Source organism: Ictalurus punctatus, chromosome 14 (genome assembly GCF_001660625.3).
Source record: "Ictalurus punctatus breed USDA103 chromosome 14, Coco_2.0, whole genome shotgun sequence".
In the NCBI taxonomy this organism is placed as follows: Eukaryota; Metazoa; Chordata; class Actinopteri; order Siluriformes; family Ictaluridae; genus Ictalurus; species Ictalurus punctatus.
In genome coordinates this window covers 18,311,947-18,339,806 of record NC_030429.2, presented here as the reverse complement: position 1 = coordinate 18,339,806, position 27,860 = coordinate 18,311,947, and the positions used below count along the sequence as shown (strand labels likewise).

Here is a 27,860-nt window from a genome sequence, read left to right as displayed (position 1 = left end):
TTCATACGAGAACAATATATTTGAAGTATATTTCTATTGATTTTACATTTCTTTTAGTACACCTGGGTGACTAGGAACAGGAAACTGTTCAACCATGACTTCCTGTTTCACAGGGGTATAAGTATGAGGGAACACATAGGCCAAATTTCCTTAGTCATTCATAACAATAGGTAAGACCAAGGAATATAGCTGTGATGTGCTTAAAGGTTGTTGAGCTTCACAAATTGGGAAGTGGCTATAAGAAAATAACACAAGCATTGAAAATGCCCATTTCCACCATCAGGGCAATAATTAACAAGTTCCAGTCAACTGGAAATGTTTTGAATCAACATGGAATTGGACGTGTGTCTATATTGTCTCAACACACTGAAGAGGATGGTTCGAGTGGACAAAAAATCTCCAAGGATCACAGCTGGAGAACTGCAGAAGATAGCTGCATCAGAAAGTTTCCAAAACTACAATCTGAAGTCACCTACATCACCACAAGTTGTTTGGAAGGGTTTCAAGAAAAAAGCCTCTACTCTCATCCGAAAACAAACTTCTTCAGTTTGCCAGAAACTACTGGAACTTCAGATGGGATCGGGTTCTATGATCAGATGAAACCAAAATAGAGCTTTTTGGTAATAAACACCAGAGGTGGTTTTGGTGCACACAGAGAGGTAGCCATATGGAAAAGTTCCTCATGCCCACGGTTAAATATGGTGGCTTTAATGTTTTGGGGCTGTTTTTCTGCCAGAGGACCTGGACATTTTGTTAGGATACCTGGCATCACGGACAAATATCAACAGATTTTAAATGAAAACCTGACTGCCTCTGCCAGAAAGCTTAAAATGGGCTATGGTTGGATCTTCCAGCAGGACAATGATCCAAAACATTGTCATGGCCAAAAGTTTGCGATCAGTATACATTTGTGTGTATACTTCAGTTGCTTTTTTGACCGTGGCGACAACAGTGGACTGCGCCAGGTTCAGTTTTTTGGCAATTTCCCTACTAGACATCTGCTGTTTGTGCAAAATGAATATTTGCGCACACTTCTCTGACGATAATTCCTTTCCCTGAACCATGATCAAATCTGCAAACAAGAAAGCAATAACAGAGAGTCATTAAAAGCAGTATTCAGCGTGCATGTGCAGTACCCACGTCAATGTTTGTCAATTATCGCTAATTCGGCATAAAATTACGACATATCAAATTGCAAGATCAGTAAAACAAAAAGAAACAAGAGACCAACTCACCTTGCAAGCTTTGTTACAGCGAAAAGCAATAAATTATTATTTTAAAAAAAAACAACAAAAAAAAACAAAAACACACAACTTCACAACTTTCACATCAGACGCCACGACTACCACGCAATATTTGGTGAAAGAAGCACAATCGGACACAAAATAGCCCAATAGCTAGCCCAAACAGAGCTAAACCTAATTAAGTGCGAAAAATTGCATGAAATTGTTGGTGATCGCAAACTTTTGACCATGACATCAAAATCAACACAAAAATGGTTTACTGACCACAAAATCAAGGTCCTGCCATGGCCATCCCAGTCCCTTGACTTGAAACCCATAGAAAACCTGTGGGGTGAACTGAAGAGAAGAGTCCACCAGCATGAACCTCGAAATTTGAAGGATCTGGAGAGATTCTGTATGGAGGAATGATCTCAGATCCCTTGACATGTATTCTCCAACCTCATCAGGCATTATAGGAGAAGACTCAGAGCTGTTATCTTGGCAAAGGGAGGTAGCACAAAGTATTGACTAAAAGGGTACCAATAATTGTTGCACACCTATATTTAACAAAGATTTTTTTGTTAGCAACTGTTGATATTCATGAGAGCAAACTATTTGTGAATGTTTTGAAAAAAAAGATCAAAAGGTTAAACAATAAAGACAATTTTTCACAGCCTTCTTTGCTCATATTTACCAAGGGTGCCAATATTAGTGGAGGGCACTGTAGCTAACTGATTTCCTATTGAACATATTTATTTTCAATTTCAATGTCCTTCATCTGCACACATGCACATTTAATAGTCATCAGTCTTGTGGCACTCCCTCTCTCCCATTTACAGTATGTCTTCAGACAGAAGCAGTGATGTACACTACCGGTCAAAAGTTTGCGGACACTTGACTGAAATGTTTCTCATGAGCTTAAAAACCTTTTGATCTGAAGATGTATGATTAAATGTTTGAAATCGGTGTTGTAGACAAAAATATAATTGTGCCAACATATTCACTACTTTCATTAGAAAATTAACATTTTATTTACAAATTTTATTTATTTATTTTTTTAAAATGGATGACTTGAAGCTAAATATTCCGAAAAGCAGCCAATAAACTTCTTTAATACTGTTTAAAACGCATCTCGGAGAGATTCCTCAAGAAATCGATTGAGAAAATGCCAAGAATACATTTCTGGAGATTCTAGCAAAAAGGGCGTCTACTTTGAAGATGCTAAAATACTAAAATATTAATTTATTTTGCATTTTTTTATCACAACATAATTCCCATAGCTCCACTGGTGTTACTCCAGAGTTTTGATGACTTTATCATCATTCTAAAGTGTGGAAAATAAATAAAAATAAAGAATGAGCATTTCAAACCTATGACACGTAGGTTAAATAATAACCACTCATTCAACTGAACTGAGCAAACATTTGTTCAAACTAAACACACAATTCTCCACCTGGACACCATGCAGAAAGACTTCCACTGTTGCTCTCTGCCAATGAAACTTGTAAAGGCTAGAAAGTGGAACAGGTCTCTTCTCCAAATTACCAGCTTCCACATTTCAGTAGACTTAAAGGACACTTTTCTCTCAGTCCATTCGTATGCTAAGATTTACTCACAGCTACATTCCAACTCCAAATACTTAACTGTTATATATACAGAATAAAGCATTACAGGGCATGCTACAGGAAACTAATCAACAACTGGGTAGTGTTACAGTGGAGGCTCCTTCCATAAAATGTAAATAAATATCTACTTAATAGAATGCTTTAACATGTTACTGATTTTTTTTCTTTGTTTAATAACAACTTAAATTATTGTTAGGGTTTAATTGTATAGATTTTCTGTTATACAAGAAGGTTTGATTAAAAACAAAAACAAACAAACAAACAAAAAAAACCTTCTCCGCTCCCATATTCATGTACACCATAAAGAATCTAGCTTTGCACACAATTAGATTACTGCTGTCCAGGTAAACGTAGTCAGTAATAAATATAACGGGAGAGTAAGAACTGAACTGTCACTTTATTTATTAAAGTTCTTCCACAGCAAAAAAAGTGGGAAGGTCTCGGGCATTAAACTGGGGTTTTGTCCCACTACTGTGTTACTGCATTATATTTCACATTATTTCATTCAAAACAGCTCTATGGTGCTGTTCAAAAGACACAAAAAACTTTCTGCCTCCCTTACTGGGTAGAAAACACATAAAATTAGAAAAGTTAGTTTCTGTGCTTCTTAATAGTTTGTCTTGTGGTGCTACGCACCAACGTTTAAGTGATTCTTCTTCTTGGTGGTCAAAGACGATAGGCCGATCAGCTGAATATTGAGTTGCGCCACCTAGTGTGCAGGTGTAAAATGCATTCTCGGTCAGCACCACCTATCGTGCAGGCATGAATTAGCTGAAGGCGATCAATCATTCGGTGTGAAAGCACTGTTCGCGTCGCTTTATTGCGGAGTGTGAAAGGGCCCTCAATTTGCGTAGATCAGGAACGCAGTCAGGTCCGAAAGATGAGAAGGCCGGACCTGGTTGTGGCTTTAAAAGCATTACGTGTTCACACAATGGATGGTCACAGTGACACGGATATTTGCATGCTCATAAACCGCATGCATAACTTCACTGGTGTAACAAAGGAGCTGCTGAAAGAATTGTTTTTACCAAACGCTCCAGCAGCTAATAAAGTCGTCAGTCCGCACGAGCCTATCTCCTTCTTTCTGCCCTGCTCCAGATCAGACACTCAAACCCATCGTGGTTTTCTTGCCTTCTCTCCCCACTCGAGCTGTTTATGAAACTGAGACCGGATTGTCTCTGGCTGAAAACGGACAAACCACCCCACAGTAATCTGAAATCGGTGCGTGATTTTTGCACTGCATTCAGTGCTTTTTTTTGGTCATGACGTTATGGTTATGCTGCACTGTGGCGTGAGCCATTTTATTGCATATCTAGACAAGATGTGCTCCAGGAAGCTCTTTTCGCACTACTATTCTATTCTTTTGCCCCATGCTGCGTAAGTGATTATAGCCGGTCAAACTTCTTTGGCATCCAGTCACATGCCAATCATTGCTGATATCCTATGATCACCCCATAGCCCAGGCCTAGTTCCAGCAACCCTACACATCTCATCTGTACAATTACGACAGCTTACAATTAATAACCAGGTATCAGATTTTCTAGAGGTTTCTAGGGTAATCTACAGTTTTTCACACTCGATGCTGGTGCTGTTGGTAAGAACGTTTGCACTGCTCTGAGTGAGGTTTTGCAAAGGAAAAATGCACACACAAAAAAGCACTATTCCTGTAAGATTGTGTTATGGGATTTGCTCTGGCTATGACTCTCTATTAAGGCACATTATTAGATGAAGTACTTCCCGATATGACAAAGTAACTGTAACATAGAAATGGCTAAACCATTAACATACAGAACGTAATAGGCATAAATACAATGTTGTAGGACAGAACGAGAGCTTGAAGCTATAGATTATACCTCTAGTTGTTTTATTTTTTGCCTTATCATTAGCCTACGTGTACTAGTCTGAGGATACGTTTACTTCAATGCATCGGTAAATCGCACTGGTCTATGCAGAAGCTCTCCTGTAAATGTATAAGTATTCTTAAATCTAATTTCAGCAGCAATTTCCCAATCATGGACTGACGTTGGGGCTCGCAGCTTGGTGACAACTAGCTGCATGTTTCCGTGGTGACTGCTCGTGTAGTGTGAGCACGATTTTCTCAGTCTGCAAGCAGCTACTGAGGCTCCAGGGTTTTCACGCATGCTTGATTTTCTCTGCACTCACAGTCTGAGCACCTCCACGACAAGTAGGAAGAACAGCACTGAGAAACAGCCAATGAGAGGAAAGGAATCAAATTCCTCTGCTGTAATGTGCAGCAGATCCCTGAATCCAGTTCGATAATACATCGATTTGTGTGGGAAAGCAAGGGGAAAACATAAGCACAATAATAATGCTTCTGTAAGAAATTCATTGGCATGTCATGACCAAAGGAACAATCCTTGTTGCAAACTTATCACCAACTCCTCCCCATTTCTCTTGCATCTGAAACAACTGCCACAGCCTGTCACAAAGACGACGTGGGGTTTAAAGAGGCGCCATTCAGCAGCAGCAGAGGTCTCTGGGCTCAGCGTGGTAATAATGACAATCTTAAGGCATCTATAAGTAAATGTCTTGAGGAATTAATAAACCACGTTAATTATTACAGCACTGAGACACAGCAGAAAATTCTCCACTGGCAGCATGTGATTTATTAATAAGGAGAAGAGTGTGATTATATTTCTGTAAAGCTGCTTTGAGACAATGTCTATTGTAAAAAGTGCTATACAAATTAAATTGAATTGAATTGATTAATGTAAGGCATGGCTCAGAGGGAGATATACGCTAGCTTTTCTATACATTCCAATAAGCACAAAGAATGGACAGGACTATGAAAGATGCTCAAATGCTTAAAACATGAGATTAATTCAGGTTGAACAAGCTAGGAGGAGGAACCAGGGGTGCGTCTCATTCAGCTCCCTAGTTCAGTAATCAGGACACTGATCAGGGAGGCGGCCATTTTAAGAGCTGTCTCAATCGCAAAATCCTTCCACATTCGCTCATAAAAAAAAAAAAATCCCACAATGCACCGCAAAAACCAGGGAGCGCTGATGCTCACGATGTTCCCTTACTGGAAATGACCTCATGTTTTCTGAAGCCTTTCAGCTCTGGAAAAATAAAAGAGATGGACAAACTCTCAGCAAACTACAAACATTAGCAGCTTATCGTTGTTGTAGCTCTCAAATGATTACTTACATTAGCGATTTTTAACTCTATTTGACGTTCTATATACGGTTTGTTTGAGTGTAACGACTTAAGTGTTTAATGAATTATTTAAAAAAAATTATTATTTTTTTTTTAAATCCACTAACTAGCCTATGATCCAGCTTGAAGTACCATGGCAGAAACATGTGTGATTAAGTGAACACGTTTACAGGACAATGTCAGAAAGATACCGGTCCTGCCTGCTGTTGATAAATCCAAGTGGTGACGTTTTACAACACGAGTACGTAGTCATTTCGACGGAAAGTCATCAGTGTTCCAATATGTAGTGAGCCAGGGCCCTTACCAGTGCCCGAACTCGTGTACACGAGATACAGACTCACCACCTAGGGAGCGGATTGAGAACCGCACTAGGACTTTATGTTGCAAATTTGCATATTTGAGTATGTGCATTGAGGCCACAGCATGGTTTCACTCAATGTGTCCTTCAAAACATGTTCAGAATAACTAGCTATTATAGTATCATCATGGGACATGCTAAAAAAAAAATAATCTAATGATTTTCCCCACAAACAAATCCTTAACTCAGGTGACGAATTCCCAGGGGGTGTAAGGAACCGTCAAAACTAATTGCGGACTATGAAAAAAAAAGGAGAACCCTTTAACAAATATTCAATGCGAATAACCAGAAGAACTAGAACTGGTACACAGACCAGACAATGTTAAACATTACTGCAAGCTTCTCATTGTCTTCCAAATCAAACAGAAACCTTTGAGCTGCACCAAGTCAATTATGTGGTGAACAATGACAGACTAACAAACAAAAACAAAAAAAACCCCTGAACTGTAGCTTGGGTGTTCGTTTCTAATTTCTTAAGCACGTCACCTTAGCTAAATACAGCTGTAGGAAATCCTGCCCTGGAATCCTCAGAATATCTCTCACATAACAACGAGTAACTCCTACAATCTGTTTTCTTCTTCTTCATTCGGCCTCACAGGAGTCTTTCTTTGAACAGCTGAGAACAAACTCAAACAGACCCTCGACACACAGAACAGGCAGCAAAAGCATCGAGGACGGTCATGCACTACTTAACTCGCATTCAGACTGAGAAGAAGACCCTGAGGAGTACCAGAGGAAGACCCTGAGGAGTACCACCTCACTGCACACTGTTTTTAATCTCCTTCACATTCAAACCTTTTGAGTTCACTCCAGCAATGGTCATGAGGTGGAGTTGATATTTGTCAAGACTGTGTAATAATTAATAAAGCATTACTGTTATACAAATATAGATAGGAATCTCCTTGCAACTGACTGTACATGTAGTAGTTTCAGTAACTGTCGAATTGTCAAAGGCTACTGCGTTGTATTTCAGCAATGACAAGTGCAATGGCAAATTTAAGCAAAGCTTTGGAAGACTAAAAGATGATCATGATCAGTGCGAATAGTGAGCCCGTGAGGCCCAGTGCCAAAGACATGATGGAATATGAACCACTCCCTCAACTGCCTTGATAATAAAATACATATTCTTGTCACGACTGGAAAAAGTCTTCCAAAAAGGGCGACCCCTCATTCCATAATACTGCCAACATCAAACCGCCTCTGAAACTCGCTCGGCCCGTAGCGAAGTCTCTCATTAAAGCAACCCCGTCTTTTTATAGCGCACTCGGCTCCGTTTCACAAAGCACCGAAAATAAGCACAAAATGACTAGCTCTGTTCAGACAGGAAAAGATGGTGAAGGAATCTTCACATGTCAGTAACACCAACATTTTGGACATATTAACCAATACCCAGAACTTTAACGTCACCGCGGTATTCGACGTGTTGACATCATTTCCTGAAACAGGACGTCAGGGAATAACATAGCAAGTGGCTCCTCCTGCTTTTTATATAGCCGATAGCATTTAGCTTACCTCACAGCCCGTGCTAAGCTGTAGTTGACGGTTAGAACTAGAGGTCGACCGATAGTGGATTTTACCGATAACGAAGTTGGGCAGTACCTGCTGATAACCGATTAAAGCGAGACACTGCAGGTGAAGAGGTGAAAATTTTCAGTGTGAAGATATTATCATGAAATTTTACCAATAAATTATATACCATTTTTTTGCATTACAAGTTTTCTGGGGGGAAAAAAACAACATGTTTAGATATAATAATGAGTCTTTATTAGTCACATTTACGTTACAGTACAGTGAAATTCTTTTCTTTGCATATCCCAGCTTGTTAGGAGGTTGGGGTCAGAGCGCAGGGTCAGCCATGATACAGCGCCCCTGGAACAGAGAGGGTTAAGGGCCCAACAGTGGCAGCTCGGCAGTGCTGGGGCTTAACCCAGACCTTCCAATTAATAACCCAGAGCCTTAACCACCAAGCCACCACTGCACCCAAGTGCAAATAAGATACGCTCTCATTAAATGTGTGCTTATTTACATAAATTTAAAAAACAAAACTCTAGGTATTTGAAAACAGATTTAAAATCTTTGTTTCATTTTAACAACACGAGTTAAAAGTTTTGACAGAACAGATTTTGGATCTCTCGCTCTCTTTTTCCTCTTCATTTATAAAATTTCAAAATACTACACACATGTATTAAAACTTGATTTTCACCATGTTTTTAGTACAAAATGGTGTGTAAAATCAGACAAACATCATGTGAACAAATCCTTCTGTAGGAATCTTCAGAATATAACTCAGAATGAACATGGAAAGTATGGTTTATGTAAATTCTACACAAATTGAGATTTGGACTTTTTTGTGTGAATTATATTATAGACAGAAATATTCCTATCATTATTCATCGTGACGTTTGTGTTCTCATTTGTGTCTTTTTACATGTACTTTCCTTACTTATTCGAGCGATGGATTGCTGCTTACATCCGTTTTTTAATGCTCTTGCACTGAATTTCTGCGTTTCCCCATCTCTTTTTTCTGCACTGATATCTCTGTTGTAAGCTGGCAGAGTACATCATGTGACATGTCGGCGAATCACATTGCCAGACATGAACTTTCCTTAGCCAATGAAATTCCGTCTCCTGGTTTAGATCAACCTGTAGTTTCTCACTGGCTACGTTATACACAACCAAATAATCCGGTAGTAATACGATTGACGGCTCAATCGGACTGAAAAGCCTGCATGTAAACATCATTATCGATCCGATCGAGCTCTATCCGAATAAAATTTCGATTGGATCAGAAGGGGTGGTGTATTCCTTGTCTGATCCGATCGAGAGAAAAAAGATGACCATGTAAACGCCTGAATCCTATTATTTTCTCAATCCGATTCAAAAATACCTTGTGCACATGTGCAGTACAACGATGCGCATGTTCACGTCTTACGTCTTAAATATGCTGTCCGGTGGAAAGAACTGGTTGATGGAGGAGACAAAATATTTGTTGAACATACTAAAAGATAAAAAGATTGTCGAGAGACTGGACGGAAGAAAAGTTCATAATAACGATCTCTTCAAAGACGTGTTTGAGGATTCAGACGTTCAGTAGAACAAATTAAAGTGAGTAAGATTTGGGGAAAAAACGTTGCTGACATGTTTGTCAACGAAACAAAACAAATCCAATTAGGTCATTTGGTGTCACGTCCATGGCTTTCTTTCTCCGCTATCGTATGGTTGGCATGACGACAACCGCTGTACGTGTGCGCAGTAGCTTTGTTCGGAATACATATAATGCACATATAAACGAATATTTGAATCGGATTGCAATGTTTAGGGTACATATAAACAGATCTGCACTCGGATTGAATGCATTCGGATTGAAAACATAGCCACTGTTGGGGAGCTCTAGAAAGGAAAGGACCATGTTTAGACCGGTCATCATGACGCTAGAGGAAATGAGCTTTCCAATGATACCAAATACTAGCTGTTTCCCCAGAGAGATCGCGGGGATATATCTGGCTGAAAAGTGATAACTTATGACAAAGTTCAGGTGAAATCGACAGACGTAAGAACACCAAATGCCTAAAAATAAACATTTTAATGTGAACTTTGTCACACTAAAGTTGTTAACACTGATGGTATAAGTGTTAAGAAAGACATGTTATAGAGGCAAAGTATACCAAAATCTGAAAACTGACCACTATGCATAAAAATGCCTCTTTTGTCTGCGGTGTCTCGCCTTAACCAACCAATAGTTTTTATAACGAATGAAAACATAATTTAAATTTAAATAATTTAAATACTGCTGAGCTTTAATACAAAAAACATTCATAGCATGAAAATAAAAAATATATAAATATGAATTATATTAGCTATTAATATATATTTAAGTAAATAAGATATACAGCCAAACTGAACCAAAAAGTAACACTCCAAAGAACAAAATTCCTGAGTTTTTATTTCACCTCTCGAGGACGCTCTCATCCTGTATAATGACAGCGAACCCTTCCCAGCCGCTCCGCAACTGGAAAAAGCTATCGGTGTGGATTTTTGCCAATAACTGATAGTTTCAGCAATCGGTTATCTGTGCTGATTAATCTGCAAAAATCATTCGGTCGACCTCTAGTCAGTACCATGGACGCGATCCCACCGGATACAAAGCCGTGAGCTGACACAAATACTTCTTTCTTCAAATTGAATGAATTCGAGCCAACTTAGAGTTGGAAAACTAAATAGCAAACCTCCTAAGACACATTTACGACCCATGCTTGCTGATATGATTTCTCTCGCACAACATTATTATTTTATTTGACAATTTTTAATAAATGTTGTGGGCGGGACTATTCAGATTCTAGACAGCATTTGATTGGACAGAAGATCTGACGAGGCGCTGAAGTGCAGAATGATGTCATCAGAACTGTTGATCTGTATCGATGGTAGAGAGAGGCTGTACATTTTTAACAAATATATCTTCTAAATACAAATTCTGTCATTGTTTTGGAGCGCACAAGCTTATATACAACCTTAAGCGAACACGTTCATACTAAAAACCACAAAACTTCCATTTTGATTTCCCCATCCACCACGGTTTAATAACTGTTCATCGGTTCTTTACTTCTCTCTCCCTGCTTCTCTGTCCAAGAGAGATTTCTCCAACAAAACCAAAACAGTGTGTATAATGCAGTGTCTGTTCATTGGGAGCATGTCTGTATTCTTAACAGAAGTCACATTGGACCTTGGCAGTGTTGAGCTGTAAACAGCTAACAATACGAACTTTATCATGGACTGCAGGAACGCACGAAAAGGGCACAGAGAACACACTGATTCAGCTCTGGATTTGCCCACAACTTTTCTCCACAATGAACATGGTTTAAAGTAAGAAGGGGTTTGATTGAGTCCCACCAATTTAAAGCAAAATTATTTATTAGCTGTTGTTGGAGTCCAAGTAAGCCAGAAAAGCACCCTAGTGAACCATACTCTCTTCTACCTCAAAAACACTCGTTAAAATAACAAATCTGCAAAAGGGTGGACATTCTACCTATGCAACAACTCTCCTTAACTTTATATTTATATATTTTATCATTGTTAGTATCCTAGCTGAAACTAGGATTGTGCAGTTATAACTTCATGCTGAACTACTACCTTAGCTTGAGAACTCTCCCAAGTTTCCGGGTGCTAATATTTCAGCTCTTCGCCTAGCAACACAGCAACAAAGTTCAACTAAAATATTCACAGATTAACACTAAAAGGTTATCAGGCGTTAATGTATAAAAAGGTGCTACAATAAAATGAGCTGCCCTGGTTAGTACTCGGTAACAGCTAGAAAGAGGAAGTTTTATATTTAACGCTGAAAAGAAAAGCTTAGCTGATGTTAGCAGCACTCAGTAACTGAACTGCTATTCAGCTTATGTTAGCTACTGGATGATTTATAAAGACTAACATGATATCGCACGCATACCCTGCTCCAGATCTGGTTCAAGTGCTAGCTAGTTATGTTAGAGTGGAGAAACATCTTCCTACGCCAGCTGTGCTAACTCAAGAGCTGCGCAGATAACACAGCCAGCCTGCTGTATTTCTACTGGCACGCCCAAACTATTATAGCAAGCGACACGGTGCTCTCCTGACCTCTTTCCGATCCTGCAGACACTCCAGCACGGCCAGGTTGTTGTTCCATGAATGTTTGGAGCACAGTCTGGTCACGTCCTCGCGGCAGGCCTCCTCTTCAGCCAGCTTCCAGCCGGTGGAGCTGCGGCGGGACTGAGAGGCCGCTGCTCCAGCCTTCGGCTCGGTCAGAGCACCTCCGGCATTTTTACCATCGTTGGCATTATCTCCGACATTTACATCAGCGTGAATGCTCTGTGATTTCGCTCCCTGGCTAGAGCGTATGCACGCAGGGATGGCTAGAAGCAATAAAACAAGCTGCACACGTCTACACGCCGCCATCTTCGGTAAACCACCTACGCGTAAGCTAGCCTACGGCAGCCGGACGCGAATGATTTGTGTGTAGAGATGAGAGATCCGGAAGAGTCGGTTCACTTTGAACGCCGGTCTCGAGGGAGTCAAATGAATCGACTCCTGAGCACAAATGAACCTAAAAGGGCTGTTCGCACCGGGACGTTTTTCATTTCAGCTACACACGAACTGTTCCACGTCGCGGTGTTTATATTGTCTACATCACCTTGTAGCCTCGTAAACGCCAGTTTTAATCATTGTCTCATTTAATTTTTTTTTTTTTTTAAAACGTTTTGCAGGGACCACACAACCCACGAACCTTCTTAGGATAGCAGCACAGATGTAAAATATTTTATCAACATGTATACCATCCCTGCTTAAAAAAAAAATCCCAATAGAAACTATTACATACATTCTAATGGTTTCCACTACAAATACCAATACAAACCATCAGCTAACCATTAAAACCATTAACATTTTTGTTCCTTAATGGTATCCACTAGAGATAATATACCACCAACAGAATTCAACAAATTACCAGTGAAGAGTGATAGGGACCATTACAATTCCCATTATAACCATTAAAGACACAAATTCTATGAGGGAGTCTATTTTTTTAAATAACAGATCTAAAACATTTTGTACACCAAAAGAACATCCATAGTTTTCATTACAGTAATTAGATTCAAGTGCACCTTTATTATTATTATTGTTATACTTTAAATAGAATCCATACTATTCAGTTGACCAATCCTACAGAAGCCCTATACCGCAAGTTAGGAAAAAACATTCAAGTACTGTACCACTATTCCAAATGAATAACTCATTATTTAAAAACATGATGTTTCACAATTTACGGTTCATAACTTTCCTACCACTTAATTAGGCTTCCAGGCCTAATGAATGGCTATGGTGCTTGATTGCACAACTGGAACCTCATTTGCAAAAATAAATAAAAACCAAGGATTCCTTGGAGTATCCGGACATATCTTATATAAATAAAATATTTTTATATACTATAAATTATATATTAACATACCCACAACCCTGTTTTTATCTTCCCATTACAATATTTCTGGACGTCGCAATGAGAGATGAATCAAAACTTCCAGAAATCGACTCATTTCAGCGGTTCTGTATGAAAGAGTCGAAACAGTATAGTGAATCGTGATTCCCATAATTAGTGTGTTAGCTGCGTCGTGAGTGAGCTGGAGCACAAAGAGGCCACGTAGACCGCATCACCACTCACCTTCTCTACACCAAGTCAAATCACATTCAGACTTTTCACATTCAGATATTAGAAATTACGTTTCAGTGCACATCATCCCTATTAGAAAAAAAGACGAGCCATTTCAATGAAAAAGAAGCTTTCATTCCTGAAACCTTTTCCCACCTCTTACTATACATACTGTGTATAAGTAGATTAAAAGTGTGTGGTTAAAATTTATTTGCCTGGAAAGTGCAAAATACACAATACTCATTGATTTTACTGGATTGAGGAATGCCATAAGAGATTAAATGTCAATCACAATAAAGTGTTACATGTACATTTATTAAGAAGTACAATCACAGAACAGTACAAAAAAAAAGCATTTACATATATACATTTTCCACCACACAAACACAGGGAAAATGCAAAAGCGCGTTGTTGCGTTCTTAAACAATAATGTATCACGCCGAAACTGGACCAGTTGGACGACTGTATGTAGAAAATAGGATAATGAAGAGAATTTAAAAACCAGCTGAAAAATACTAAATGTATTTCTTTAAGTGTAACAAACCATATAAATGTCTACATATGCTTTTTATTTTAGTTTTTTTCTTTAACTGTTGCAAAATTGTAGTGGGAAATCTATGGAAAATATCACAATGCGCATGGTAATTTGTAGGTATGCAAACTGAACAGTCACATGCCCTGCCTTTATAATCCCTTTAACACAATAAAAAATATGCTTTAAAAATATTTCACCTGATTTCAGTATAACATCATGTCAAGAGTAAAACAGACCACATCTTCACAGGATCCAACAACAACCAAAGGAGCTACCATCAGAAACTCACTCTTTCTGAACCACTCTGCTCCCATTTATAGATCTTAATCATCTTCTCAGTTAGAGAAGCCAGGTAGTGCTCCTGGTTCGTCTCAAAAGGGCAGATGTCCATGACTGGAATGTCTGCAGGAAGTTTTTGAAGCAAGGCTCCACTACTAGCATCCCACACCTAAAGTTTAAAAAAAATAAATAAATTTAAAAAAAAAAACACAACCACCATATGGTGTGCATTAGCATTCTGTACTAATAATACTCCATATTAAACACAGTCAAATTGAACACACTTTCACCCACCATGGTAGAATTCGAGCCCTCATCTCCTGCACAAACCAGAGTGGAGTCGGTAGCAGGACTCTTGAACACGGCGTTCTTCGTGAGCAACTTGGAAGATGAGCCAGCAGTGAAGGTCTGGACAGGAGAACAGGAGCAGACAGGAGCCTGGGCAGAGTCCTGCTGAAGGCTTCGATTAAGCTCCATCAGAACACAACGCAAAGATGGGTTGGTACGACCTGGAAGTCAACAGCGGGTTAACAGTCTTGCTTTCTGTAGTTTAGAGTTTCCTAACTCTAGTCCTGAAACACTCCTACACGACAAGTCTGATTATTCCTACATTGTTAAATAGCTGTTAATTGCGTTAATAGCTATCTGCTGCTTGTGTGTTCAGCAGGGAGAACAGCAGAATGTCCAGTCAAGTGGACACTCCAAGATAAAGCCTGGTAAACCTTCCTATCAAGATTGCTTCCTTGCCACAGTTGATGCTGGCCTGCTCTTAGGGATCTGAAGATAACTCCAAGTTTAGGGCCCCCTGGTGGTTCACAATGTTTCTGAAGATATATGTCATATACTGTCATTATTACTATACTCACATAATACACACTAATTTATATATATATATATATATATATATATATATATATATATATATATATATATATATATATATATATATATATATATATATATATATATATACACACACACACACACACATATACACACACATATATATATATATATATATATATAAAACAAACTTTACCAAACATTTGCACAAAGCAGTACTTTAGAACTTCGTATTTGAAAGACTGCATACAATTAGATCAGTAAAAGAGGACTTCTCAAAAATCCTAGGTCAGGCAGATCATTAAATCTGATATGCACACATTTGACATTAGACCTTTCCTTGAATACAGTGTCCAGTGCATGTAACTTGTACTAATTCACAAAGAATTACTTTTTTTTTTTTTTTTTTTTTTTAAATCGAAGGTTTATGGTCTAAGAACACATAATATTTGCACATTAGACATTTTATGATGCAGTACTGTGAAAGAAATGTGCGTTTACCATTTTCTCAGTTTCATGCTGATTCACTAAAAGCCAATAAACGATTTAAGGCCTTTATGACTTCTGGAATAATAAAATCATTTCAATGAGTTATTTATTTAGTAACAGCTGCCTATAAAATCTGAAAATATATTAAAATGCAGTTGTTTAATTTAGTTTTTTTGTCTTTTGGACATGACATCTGATAGTGTGCAAAACAGGCCACAAACTGTGTTCTTAGGATTCTTACAGCTAGAAATGAACAACTGCAATCATTATTTGTTTAAATAGACCCATATTCCAAGGTCCGTTAGTAACAGTTGATCTTTAAAGGCTCACCTGGTCTGTAAGTGACCAGACAATGTCTGCTCTCAGGTTCCACCTGAATGTCTGTACAGCCTCCAGACTCTAAAGGCAGAATGTGCTGTCGGTACGTGGTCCCATCCACCTGCTCCCAAAAACATCCTCCCTCAAGGGAGCCAGCAACGAGGCCACCACAGGGGAACAAGCTGGAAGCAGCACGGGGGAGGTAGGACAGGGATACAACTGGACAACTGCGCATAGAACAACCAGAAATGATATCTTAAAAGGTATGAAGTGTGGAAAATCTCATCATTGTAGTCCAAGATGCATCAAACGAAAAAAGAGTCCCATAATGTGGCATAAAACACAAAGCAAAACTGGCTTCTGTATGTTGCAAGGACACAAAACTGAAATTATAATAAACATTACCACCACCACCAATGACAATAGACCAAAATTAAAAACCTAAAAATTCTTGCTTTGAGACACAGTACAATATGAGCACTTAAGGACACAAGTAAAGCAAAGCATGTGTAATCTACTAAAATTAATTGGGAAGTATTTTTTCGGAAGATGGATGCATGACAGAAATGGACAGCATAAATGTGGCCCTGAGAGTAATTTTAGAAATGTACAAAATACAAAATAAAATCTATTTAAAAAATTCCCTGCATTTTAATTTTTTAAAATGGGTGTCCAAAATGTTCAGCACACAACCAAAACATTTTGGAGGTTTTAGAGGTTTTTTTCCCCTTTACAAAAGATTCTTAATGGTTACATGCACAAAAGAAAGACATCAGTGAGAATGAAACAGCCTTGTCTTAAAACACCACATCTACATGTTTATTTGCAAGATATATCTGGTCAAATGGCATCCGTGTCCCAGGAATGACTAAGCATACTCAGAATGCTTGTTACAACGATTTGTAAACGTCCAGAAGCGGACGACTTGTTACAGCAGTTCTACGTACCTGGAACGAAGAGGTGCGAGCTCCTGCACGTGAGTGCTTGTGTCCCGTGTGTCGTACACCCGCACTGAACCGTTGCTCAGCCCAGCATAAATGTAGTTGTTGTTGTCATGGCACCAACAGCAGCTCCACACAGGTTTCCCAGCGTTGTAGGCCTGTACCACAGTGTTGGTAAACAAGCTGTGGAGAAATACACTACTGGTTAAAAGTTTAGAAACACTCATTCTTTATTTTTATTTGTTTCCACATTTTACAATAATAAAGTCATCAAGACTCTGGAGTAACACAAATGGAACTATGGGAATTATGTTGTGATCAAAAATCCAAAATAAATAAAAATAATTTAGTATTTTAGCGTCTTCAAAATAAACACGCTTTTTGCCTAGAATTTCCAGAAGTGTATTCTTGGCACTTTCTCAAACGATTTCTTGAGAAATTTCCCTGAGATGCTTTTTAAACAGTATTAAAGGAGTTCCCATCTATGCTGGACACTTATCGGCTGTCTTTTGGAATATTTTGCTCCGAGTCCTCCGTTTAAAAATATATTTTTTTGTAAATAAAATGTTAGATTTCTAATGAAAGAAATTAATGTCAGCACAATTATATTTTTGTCTACAACACCAATTTCAAACATTTAATCATATACCTTCAGATCAAAAGGTTTTAAGATCATGAGAAACATTTCAGTCGAGTGTCCACAAACTTTTGACCGGTATTGTACATCACTGCTTCAAAAGACTATATCGTAGTAATTACACAGCATTTATAAGTTATTGACGAGAACACTTCGCGTTATTGGGCAACATATACTTGTTCACTGCCTATGGGCAATACATACTGTATTAGAACACCAAATACATTTGTCATTCTCCAAATATATTTGGTCAATGAACATGTGTGTTTTCCTAATCGTAGGGTCATGTTGCTGCAGTCATTCAATTAACCGTAACCAGACAGCCCTAAAATAACTAGATTATTAATGACTGCTCTGAGACAGTGCATGCAAGTAAATTACAGCTGCTGTACTGCTTGAATTTGGAGCAATTATATGGCGCATGGGAATAAGGAAATGAGTCTCGTACCTGGTGAGCTTGATAGTATTATCGAAGGCAGCTGAAAGCAGTAGGCCATCTTGCTGTCTGTTGAAGGCAAGGCCTCTGATCTGTTTAATGTGTATGGGAACGTAATGACTGGCTTTGAGATTCACAGTGCTGATTTTTTTCACCCCAAAGCCTGAGACACAGCAGGAGAGATCCAGTGAAGCTAAGGTCAACTTGTGTCTGAATACTTATGACAACATATAAAAATAAAGAAAGAAAGAAATAAACAAACAAATAAAGATTCCTGCATATACACACCAGGGACCAAAGAGGCATGAGGAGAAGGTTGAGAAGCCAACAGGCAACTGAGGGGCTCACAGTAAGACAGCACACGACACCCACCAGCCTGAGAAACAAGGACAGCCTTGGAGAAGACATAATTTCCCCTGCTTGAGGATTCATGTCTCTGAGACAGAGCCAGAGCAGAGGTCTGAGACTGATTCGAGCTGGAGGGATTCTGTGCCATTAACCTCCTCAGCTCCTGCACAGAATGACAGAGAGAGAGAGAGGAAAAAAAACCCCCAAAACAAACAAACCACTCTTAGAGAACATAGTCTGACAGTATAACAGTGCTATGTTTAAATACACCTGATGACCTTAATTAAAACAACTCAATTTCAGCAGCTAAAATGGCACATTCTGTTTGTTACAGTTTATTTGTAAGTGAAACGTAGAAAAAAAATAGAAATACACAATGCTCAATACTCAGAATGAGAAGTGTCATGTGATGAGGTGCAAAGGCTTAAACATGAACAGGGAGATGTGAATGAACAGAAGCATGAGCAGATATCATACCTGAACCTCTCTGCGGAGTTTCCCACACTCCTCTGTTACAACCTGCAACCGGAGACGACACTGAGCAGATTCCAGCTCCGCCTTCCTCCGCAAACTCTGCTCCTGCTCCAAAGACCTGCACATGTGCGCACACACAGTGTGTTTACATGGACAACAATAATCCACTATTAACCCGATTAAGACAATACTGTGATTAAGAAACTACCATGTAAATAGCAATTTTTAATTACCTTAACCTGATTAAGATTGTACTCGTAGTAAACATTAATCGAATTAAGACATGTGGAGTATTCCTGTTTTAGTCGCATTATCGACATGTATTACAGACATGTAAGCACCCTAATCACATTATTAAAGTCGTGTGAGAGTTTTCACCGCATTTTGCGACAGGACACACACACACACACACGGCAGTGCATTTTACGGCGAACAAGAGAGTTCAGCTGCGTCCCAAACCGCACACTTGCCTACTATAGGCCTGTAGTAGGGAAAAATACATGTATCTCGGTTACTATATAGACGGTATGTAATCGGTTTGGGACGCAGCCCACGGCTTCAAGCAGTTGTCTATTTGCATGTACAGCATGACAAATAATTAACTGCACTTAAAGCCTTCGTAAAAAATTTTTAAATAAAAAACACCCAAAACTGTATACAGTACCATAACGGAGACGAACTGTATGTTAATACGTGAAATTCTGGAGGGACGTCGGATGGCGTGGCGCGGTGACGGAATGACGTGTGCCGTTAATCTAATTATGTTCTATAACATGTAAAATGGGCACATGAAAGGAGTATTCTAGAAGCGACTCATGTAAACACCTTAATCACAATATTATCTTAATCAGAGTGAGGTCAATAATTAGATTACTGCTGTCCATGTAAACATAGTCATAGACACACCTCTCAGTAATTTGATTAAAAGGAAAAAGGTCAAACAAGGGTACAATTTATAATTCCAAATGACTATACCTCTTTAAATTCTCCTGTTCCGTGTTATCCACTGCCCTCAGTTTGTGTGCATATAACAAGACTATATCAGCCCGCTTGGCCTTCTTATTGCACTGAAGAAAAATAGAGAAAAAAGGTTTCAAATCTACAGCTATACATTTTTGTGGAAGTGTTTTGAAACAATCATTACATACATCATAAATAGAAGATCACTTGTGAATATGAATAAAAGGTATAGCTAAATACAGGGTGTCCCAAAAGTCATCTTACACTGGGCATATTAACATTTTTTAAGCAAAATGCCTTCCAAATGTTTATTTAATTTTTCATAATTTCCCCTGTTCAGTTCAACACTGTTGCCAAACTTATTAACAAATTCAAAAAGACTGGAAGTGTTGCGGACCAACTGAGAAGAAGTGGATGTCCACGAACATCCACTGACGAAGGCACAACCAACGTGATGCTGGCAAATGTAGTCCCCCCTGTATATGGAGACTTTTGGGACACACTGTATCCCACAGTGCATGGTGACCACTTTACCCTCTGTTCTGGTCTTTAATTTGAGAGACACAGACCTGGGGGCATTTGGCTCCTTGGCCCTTCAGCCAGCGGTCAATACAGGTGAAGCCGAACAAGTGGCCACATCTCAACGTGGCCAGACGGTGTTCACCGGATGTGGTCCAAGGTTCGAAACATATCGAGCAGGTCTCGCCCTCTCCTTCATTCTCAGTCACAGCAGCTGAGACAGAAGCTCCTTTAGAGGCCTCTGTGGGTGCTGAATCCGCCTACGTAAGGAAACACAATGAGAGATCAACACAAAGCAAATTTAAAAATGTGTAGGTCTTTGCACACTTCTTACAACTTACCCTGTTATCAGACTGAACTAGAGGTCCGGCCCCGTCAGCTTCAGCAGAAACGGTAGGCTCTGTTTCAAAGACAAACGTTTCCTGTTTTAAATGTACGGACTAAACAAAACTATTTAACAAAAACCAAAGCAAGGCAATGCCACATCTTTTAACAAGTAATGCAAATCTACACTTATATGAGCACAACCAGGGCTTCTATAGGCTAAACTGAACTTTTTCATTTTGCAAATCAATCATACAGTAGCCCAACCCTCTCAGTTTCCTCTCCAGACTCTCCTTCACACCGTCAACCAAACATGTTCCCGCCCTATTTCACAAACATTAGAAATGCTACTTCTATTTTTATTTTTCAAAAATGAACTACTGGTGGAATTATCTAAGTCCAGTGGATGTAACGAGGTGTAAATAAGCCTATGTAAAACATCTGTAGGCACAGTCAGGGAGTTGTCGACGTTGGCTGAAACTAGTTGATTTGATCTGAGTTCAAAATGTAAACAAACACAACCACGCTATGCTCCAAAAACTCCCAAACACTAATTCTAGTTTCTGAATGGAAATGTAATCAGGGACTTGTTGTGGATAAAAAATGTCATAAAATAAACATAAGGGAGACCTAGCACCCAGCAAAAGGGAGAAGAAGAAAAGACGGGCACCTAGACACATTAGACACATAGAAGCGGGATTAGGCAGACATTGACAAATTGGAATTACACTTTAAAGATCTTTAAGAGCAGTAATAGTCAAAAAAGTCAAAAAGAGGTATACGAGCTGAGCTGAGGAGGGCTAATACACACACACACACACACACACGCTCGCACAGTCAAGGGCGGGCAAGTAGACACAACATACACACACACTCTCTCATACACACACATGAATTACTTTAATAATATCTTATAGTAATAGAGAAACTCTATAAAAAAAAAACAGAATAGTAGGATATGCAGGACAGTAGAACTGTAATGATATTAAAAAGTTGGGAGTACAGTAAACCGCTTTTCAAGTAGTATAAATATATATATAAAATAAGAAATATAGTGCAAATATGAAAATAAATTATAAACTAGAAATACAGGAAAATGTAAACCTACTCATGACTCAAATGGTGAGGGTTCTTGGCTCGCAAGGAAGGCCTTAATTTTAAGAAAGAACCATGAAGAGAGCCAGTTATAAGGGTGGCTGGGTCAAACTGCCCCCCCCCGAGATAACGATAAGACCAAGGTCCCTCCCGGTTGTTTAGTCGTCTTGTCTACGTCATTTTATTTCCCTAGGTAAATGAGAATCCTGGTTTCTGACGCCCTAGGTAACTGAAAAATTCTGGTTTCTGATCCTCTGAGTAACTAGAAACTCTGATTTTTTATTTTCTGGGTTATTGGAAATGCCTGGGTTCTGATTTCATGGGTAAATTAAAACCCCTGGTTTCAATTCTATGTGTAAGTGAAATAGGCCTTTTCTGGAACATAAGAGTAAGGTAAATGAGCTCTTTTTTAACCCTATTGGTAGTGAGATCATAGTCTTCTTGAAACATATGGGTTATCTAGTGTGTAAATACAGTATAAATACTGGAGCTTAAGCTCAGGGTATTGGGATCACTTCTGAGAATTCTCATCGGTGTGGATCTCGTGTGGTGGAATGGAACAATAAAGCTGGACCCTTGCTTCTTCTCACTCACGGCCGGTGTATTTTTTCTATCTCCAACTGGGCTCAGAGGTAGATGTGAGTATTGGCTTCTAAGTTGAGTTTTAAATGTTTTTGGGTAATAGGCTAAATTTGAGCAAACAGACTCATCTGCTTCTAATTTTTTAATGTTAAACAAAAATAATATGATAGTTTATCTCCCATTTAGATAGCCTAGTGCTGCCACAATGACCAAGCAATGACTGGAATCTGAGGACATGATCAAATATTGCAAAAACTAATGTCTGCATGACAATGGGAGCAGATCAGAGATTCAGAGATGCAGATGAAGGTCTACCTGTTGCACTGGACTGCTGAAGAGGAGGGGAGACCAAAGAAGCAGGCTGGCTGGTGTTCAGTATAGCTGCAACATCTACGGCAGGTACCGGAGCAGAGGTCTCTCTGTTCTGTCTCTCCTCCTCAGAGTCGCTCACCTCTTCTGTGCTACCCGAGAGAGACTCTGTGTCACTTCCTGCCGACACCCGAAGCAGAAAGTCTAAAGGGCCTCTGTTCAAATGTGTAGTCTGTGTTGAGTACTGGAACCGCAAACCTGCTCTGTAAGTAGAGATTCAGGGTACAATGAAAATAACACACTGGCCGACAATTACCTAGCATTGTACCGCACGTTAAGCAACAGAAAAAAAAAAATTTGTTAAAATGGCTCAAATATAAATATCCCAATCAAAATTAGCCTAAGGACTGATTTCTACTTCTGCATCTGGGAATCTGGCAACACACGAGTGAACAGAGACGTTCACATTGGTGTCGGTCAACATACTACACAAGTATAGCGAACATGTGCATTAATAGGGTAGAGTTACATGTATCAAACCAAAATGTACAGAAAACAAAAACCATAGATTAATGTCTAACTTTTCTGTAAGGAGAATGGATAGAGGATAGTAACGGACATGAAAGAACAATTTAGTTATACTGTACATTCCTGGATATTTCTAGCAATTTTATGCTGAAATGTGCGTCATTGATTTTATTCTAGCACACCCTTGGATCGTCTCCCGAGGTTTTCTATATCTCCTGCCAGACAGTCATTTCACTGTTTAGTAATGCTTGAAAATGGGCCATAAAAATCCTTATAATGTCATACAGTTTCTGCCAACCAATTCTAAACCTGCTTCATTTTACATTTAGGGTGAAGGATTTGCACGTTTTGGTAAATTGTTATTCTGGACTCCTTCCAGCCCCAACGATAGCCACTAGGGACGGGCGATATCTTATGATTCGTGATAAACCAGTAGAAATTCTCCCCACAGTAAGAATTAGTCTTCCTGCGATAATAACGATAAAGCCTAGTTGATGATGTATTTCTGTGTGAGACGGTCTGCGACCCATACGCAGCTCACGCAGTGCAGAGAGAAAACAAGTATGGCGGAAGGCGGACGTGAAGCTGAGGAGGAGTTTATCGCTAAACGAGGAGCTGCCTCTACAATCTGGAACTGGTTTGCTTACAGAAAATCAGTTCTACTTTTAAATCAGTGTTTGTGTTTCTGAGGCTCTCAAGATCACAGCCACCACATGTAGCAAAAAACAGAGGTGAATGGTTCTATATTTATATCATCACTGATATCATTATCACTATAAATACCAGAAAATATCCTGATATAGTTTTAAGTCCATATTGCCCATGCCTAACAGCTACTATACTTCCCTGCTCAACTAGGCATTGTGTGTTTAATGCACTGCTCACACTGCATGTATATTGGAAGCTGCACACCAGCTCCTCTGGGAACTGTGCTCATCCATGGATCCCATTCTCTAAGTCTCAGCACAATTGTGTGATTGTATGAGATTCTCTGCACACCTAGCCCTCCTTCTCCTGACAAACTGAGTTGTCGCGAGCCGTGGCCTGTTAGTAGGAGCCATGCTTCCTCCTTCAGGTCTCCTGTCTGCCTCTTCATCCTCTTCCACATCTGTGCTGCTGCCAGAGTCAGGGATGATGATGGGGACCTCCAGACCAACAGAGTCAGCTGGCCCTACTGGTCTGAACTGCACTTCCACTTCCATGTCTTCCATCTAGACAACACATTGACAACCAAATTAGACAGAAAAACAGACAGCCAGGAAAAGGGTACCGCATATAGAGCTTGTTGTGCCATATATTTATTTATGAGTCAATATGACTGTAGGAATTTAAACGAATAGGACAAGCCTTCAAAATGGTAGCATGCCAACTTAGCCAGCTAAACAAACGTGCTAACTTGAGATTCTCTGAACTGTCACAGCTTCAGTTCGTTTTCATGAAATGCATGAATGCCAAATATAACTAAAAGGACATGAAGTGAACCGTGCCAGGCTTCCAAGCGGTATCAGACATAAGGAGGAACCGTTTTGAAATAACGTTAGTTAGCTATTTAGCCTTAACTAGCTTAGCTAATTCACGACACTAGAGTAACTTAGTCGAGTAAATTAGCTAGATAGAAATGAGTGGCAGATACAATTTAGATTAATTTAGCCTTTTTATTATTATTATTATTATTATTATTATTATTATTAATCATTAGTGTAACAACAGTTGAGTAGCAAGCCGAGCCGTGACCAAACAACTGGACAGTTAGCTTGCTAGCAACGTATAAAGAACTACTAGTTAAATAAAAACATAACGCGCTAAGTAGCTAAGTCTTAGCTTGAACAGAAAGGTTGCGTCGTCTGTTTACATGTCTTTCTGATATGTGATTGTTCATTAATAACAAATAACACATTCTTCTGGCTGTGTAAACACAGATCCGGCTAAACTAGCAGAGCTGAAGTTAGCAAAGATATTACAAAAACACTACCTTATAGCTCGCTTTTAACACTTGTTCCACGTTAATCAACCATCATCCATGAGCTGATCGACATGGGCTTTAGGGTAACTGGACTACTAGCTGTACAGACTGGTTCTCAAAATAAAAAATGTATAAAACCAGGTCGCTTTCAATTCCACCAGCTGTGACGGCTTTACTAACATCCAAAGCCCGCGCCAAGCTGTAGGTCCGCCTTTCTCTACTCACGTGTAACCGGGCCGCAGTCCAACACGATTAGTTTAACACTGGTATAAAGTTGGTGTGACGTTGGACGTTCGATATTCGCGGATATGCGGAAATTAAGGGACCGTGTCTAAAGTTGCATACGACATTGTTATACACGATTCTAACTACAATAGCATTTGAAGGGAATGACTTACAGTCATATAACCAACTGTAAAGTGTCCATGTGGGTGTCAGGTATGACGCACACCTTTTAGATTTTTGATATTTAATAAAATAAACTATTAAATCATATATAAAAAATTGTCATGTATTTCACTACCGAATGGGCCCATACACAATATATGCGATCATTTAAAGCTCAATAGCATTTGAGGGGAATGATGTACAGTCACAAAACCAACTGGAAAGTGTTTGACTAGGTGTCAGGTATGACACACACCTTTTAGATGTTTGATATTTAACCCTACAATTCATTAACCAAAAAAACCTTCACCAATGCATAAAGGGGGTCAAAATGACCTGTACTGGATTGAATGGTTTTCTTCAAAAAAATAAATGTCCTATTAATGAAATTATATATATATATATATATATATATACACACACACACACACACACACACACACACACACACACACACACACACACACACACACATATATATATATATATATATATATATATATATATATATATATATATATATATATATATAATCATTATTATTATTTATTTATTTATTTAATATTTTTTCTAAAGAATTGATAGTGTGTGTGTGGTTGTCTGAGAGTGAGAAAGAGAACATGTATTTATTTATTTTTCACACCAAATTATTCATGCCCTCCGGGCGCCCCCTGGCGGCCCCCACTTTGAAAACCACTGGCTTAGTCTTCATTAACATGTCATATTAAATCAATTAATATCGAGTATATTGCAAAGAATTTTTATTCAATCATTTGCATAAAAATATACACAATCCTTTTAGTGTCATAATGTTTAGTTCTAACAGTCATTGTGATATTTTTTTCATTACATTTACATTTTTGTTTTCACTTATGGTCTGCACTTATATAGGGCTTTTTTTTTAACCTTAGCGGTTCTACAAAGCGCTTTACACTGTTCACCTACTCATTCACCCATTCACACACACACACCAATGCAAGGAGCTAGCTTACCATTGGGAGCAACTTGGGGTTCAGTGTCTTGCCCAATGGAGACAATGAACCGCCAACCCTACGATTATTGGACAACCTGCTCTACCACCTGAGCCACAGCCTTATCTTACACCATTTTAAAATGATCTAGAATTACAAATCTCTAGCACAGATGTCCAGCAACAAAGCATTTTGCCCAGAGAGCCAAAAGTTAACCAGGGGACAGCTTGTCTGTGATGTAGCATTAGAAGCAGTAATTCAGAAACTGTTTCTTTTCTACCAGCACCTCACAACCGGCAAAGAAGGTCTACCAGCATGGCCAGCTCAGTCTGCGTTCTGAGAGCTAGGTTTTTTTTCTTTATTTAATTTCCCACCTTCCTCTCACAACGTTATCATGGTGTATGCCATGTGGTGCAGACAGTATTCAACATATTCAGTATATTAAACATCCAACAGAAGTGCAAACATTCACTGTAGAAATGTCCATTAGAGTCAAGAAGGTCAGCTGCATACATCTTGAGAACACTCATGGCGAGAGAGGCTGGATGTCTGTCATTGTACAAGTACAATGAAATTTGGTGTGTGCTCCCAGTAGTACAGAACAAAGTTATAAAATTCACATAAATAACAAAAAAGGTATATTGAGACAAACATAAATTTGTAGATACAGTGGTACAACAGATTATTAAAAAGTATTCATTTGTATAGTATTCAAGTATTCATTGCTATAGTGCAGTACAATAAATCAGTAGAAATAGCAGCACAGTGAGATGTGATGGTGGTTTAGTTCCAACATGCCAATCAGAGGGAAATTACCATTTTTCTGAAAGAGGAAGTATATTGAGTAAAACCCTTTGTTCTGAACATTGGATCCTACGTTTTCCAATGAAAAAAACCTGATGTGATCTGATATTGAGCACCCCCTCCAAAAAAAATTAAATAATTGTGAAAACTTATGGTTCACAGGACCATTTAGTGGTGAGATGGATGCTGTTAAGGACCTGTTCCACAGGGCCTGAGCAACAGATTTCCCCTCTAGTCTTTCATTTCTCTTTGAGCAATTCTTGAATAAATTCCATTGATTATATAACTCATAGCTAAAATTGAATGAGTGAATTTTAAGGTAAAAAACAACAACAACCAGTAAGCATCTTAATTTTCTTAATTTAAGATGTACATATTGAGTCTTTGCAAGAATAAGCAGGGCCTGGTGCAGTTCACTTTATGCCCAGTAGATGGCCACATTATAAAGGATCTGTAAATGAGTAAGCAGTTGTGTGTTGCCGTTTGGTAGACATGATGGCATTTTGATTTTGAAATTCAAAAACTCTTGCAGAATATTTCTATCACGCCTCTAAAGGA

The 27,860-nt window shown here is 38.9% G+C and overlaps 2 protein-coding genes across 4 annotated transcripts in view; both read right to left on the bottom strand.

Moving 5' to 3' along the window:
• The window catches only part of glg1a (golgi glycoprotein 1a), a 32,821-nt gene extending 20,441 nt beyond the window's left edge, over nucleotides 1-12,380 (bottom strand). For all 3 annotated transcript variants that reach the window (XM_017485494.2, XM_017485495.2, XM_017485496.1), the window contains exon 1: nucleotides 11,997-12,380. In XM_017485494.2, coding sequence (XP_017340983.1) covers nucleotides 11,997-12,314 — 318 coding nt within the window. In that variant the 5' untranslated portion in view covers nucleotides 12,315-12,380. The remainder of the gene's footprint in view (nucleotides 1-11,996) is intronic.
• A 1,476-nt stretch (nucleotides 12,381-13,856) lies between these two features.
• On the bottom strand, nucleotides 13,857-25,414 carry rfwd3 (ring finger and WD repeat domain 3). Its single transcript, XM_017485500.3, has 13 exons — nucleotides 25,150-25,414; nucleotides 24,177-24,388; nucleotides 22,656-22,912; nucleotides 20,681-20,739; nucleotides 20,390-20,599; nucleotides 19,836-19,927; nucleotides 18,864-18,978; nucleotides 18,327-18,549; nucleotides 18,051-18,201; nucleotides 16,972-17,148; nucleotides 16,037-16,251; nucleotides 14,669-14,883; nucleotides 13,857-14,543 (listed from the first exon to the last, which is right to left on the bottom strand). Exons 2-13 carry the CDS (start codon nucleotides 24,386-24,388, stop codon nucleotides 14,373-14,375), a joined length of 2,097 nt encoding a protein of 698 aa, XP_017340989.1. The 5' UTR covers nucleotides 25,150-25,414; the 3' UTR covers nucleotides 13,857-14,372.
• Between the last annotated feature and the right edge of the window lie 2,446 nt (nucleotides 25,415-27,860).

What these genes read in the sequence shown, in the direction of transcription:
- rfwd3 (XM_017485500.3), bottom strand. Translation starts at nt 24,388, where the DNA reads ATGGAAGACATGGAAGTGGAAGTGCAGTTCAGACCAGTAGGGCCAGCT. An exon ending in AACTCCGCAGAGAGGTTCAG is followed by an intron (nt 18,550 to 18,863) that starts GTATGATATCTG and finishes CATTCTGTGCAG; the next exon opens with GAGCTGAGGAGGTTAATGGC. An exon ending in TCTGGTCACTTACAGACCAG is followed by an intron (nt 14,884 to 16,036) that starts GTGAGCCTTTAA and finishes GTTGACTTCCAG; the next exon opens with GTCGTACCAACCCATCTTTG.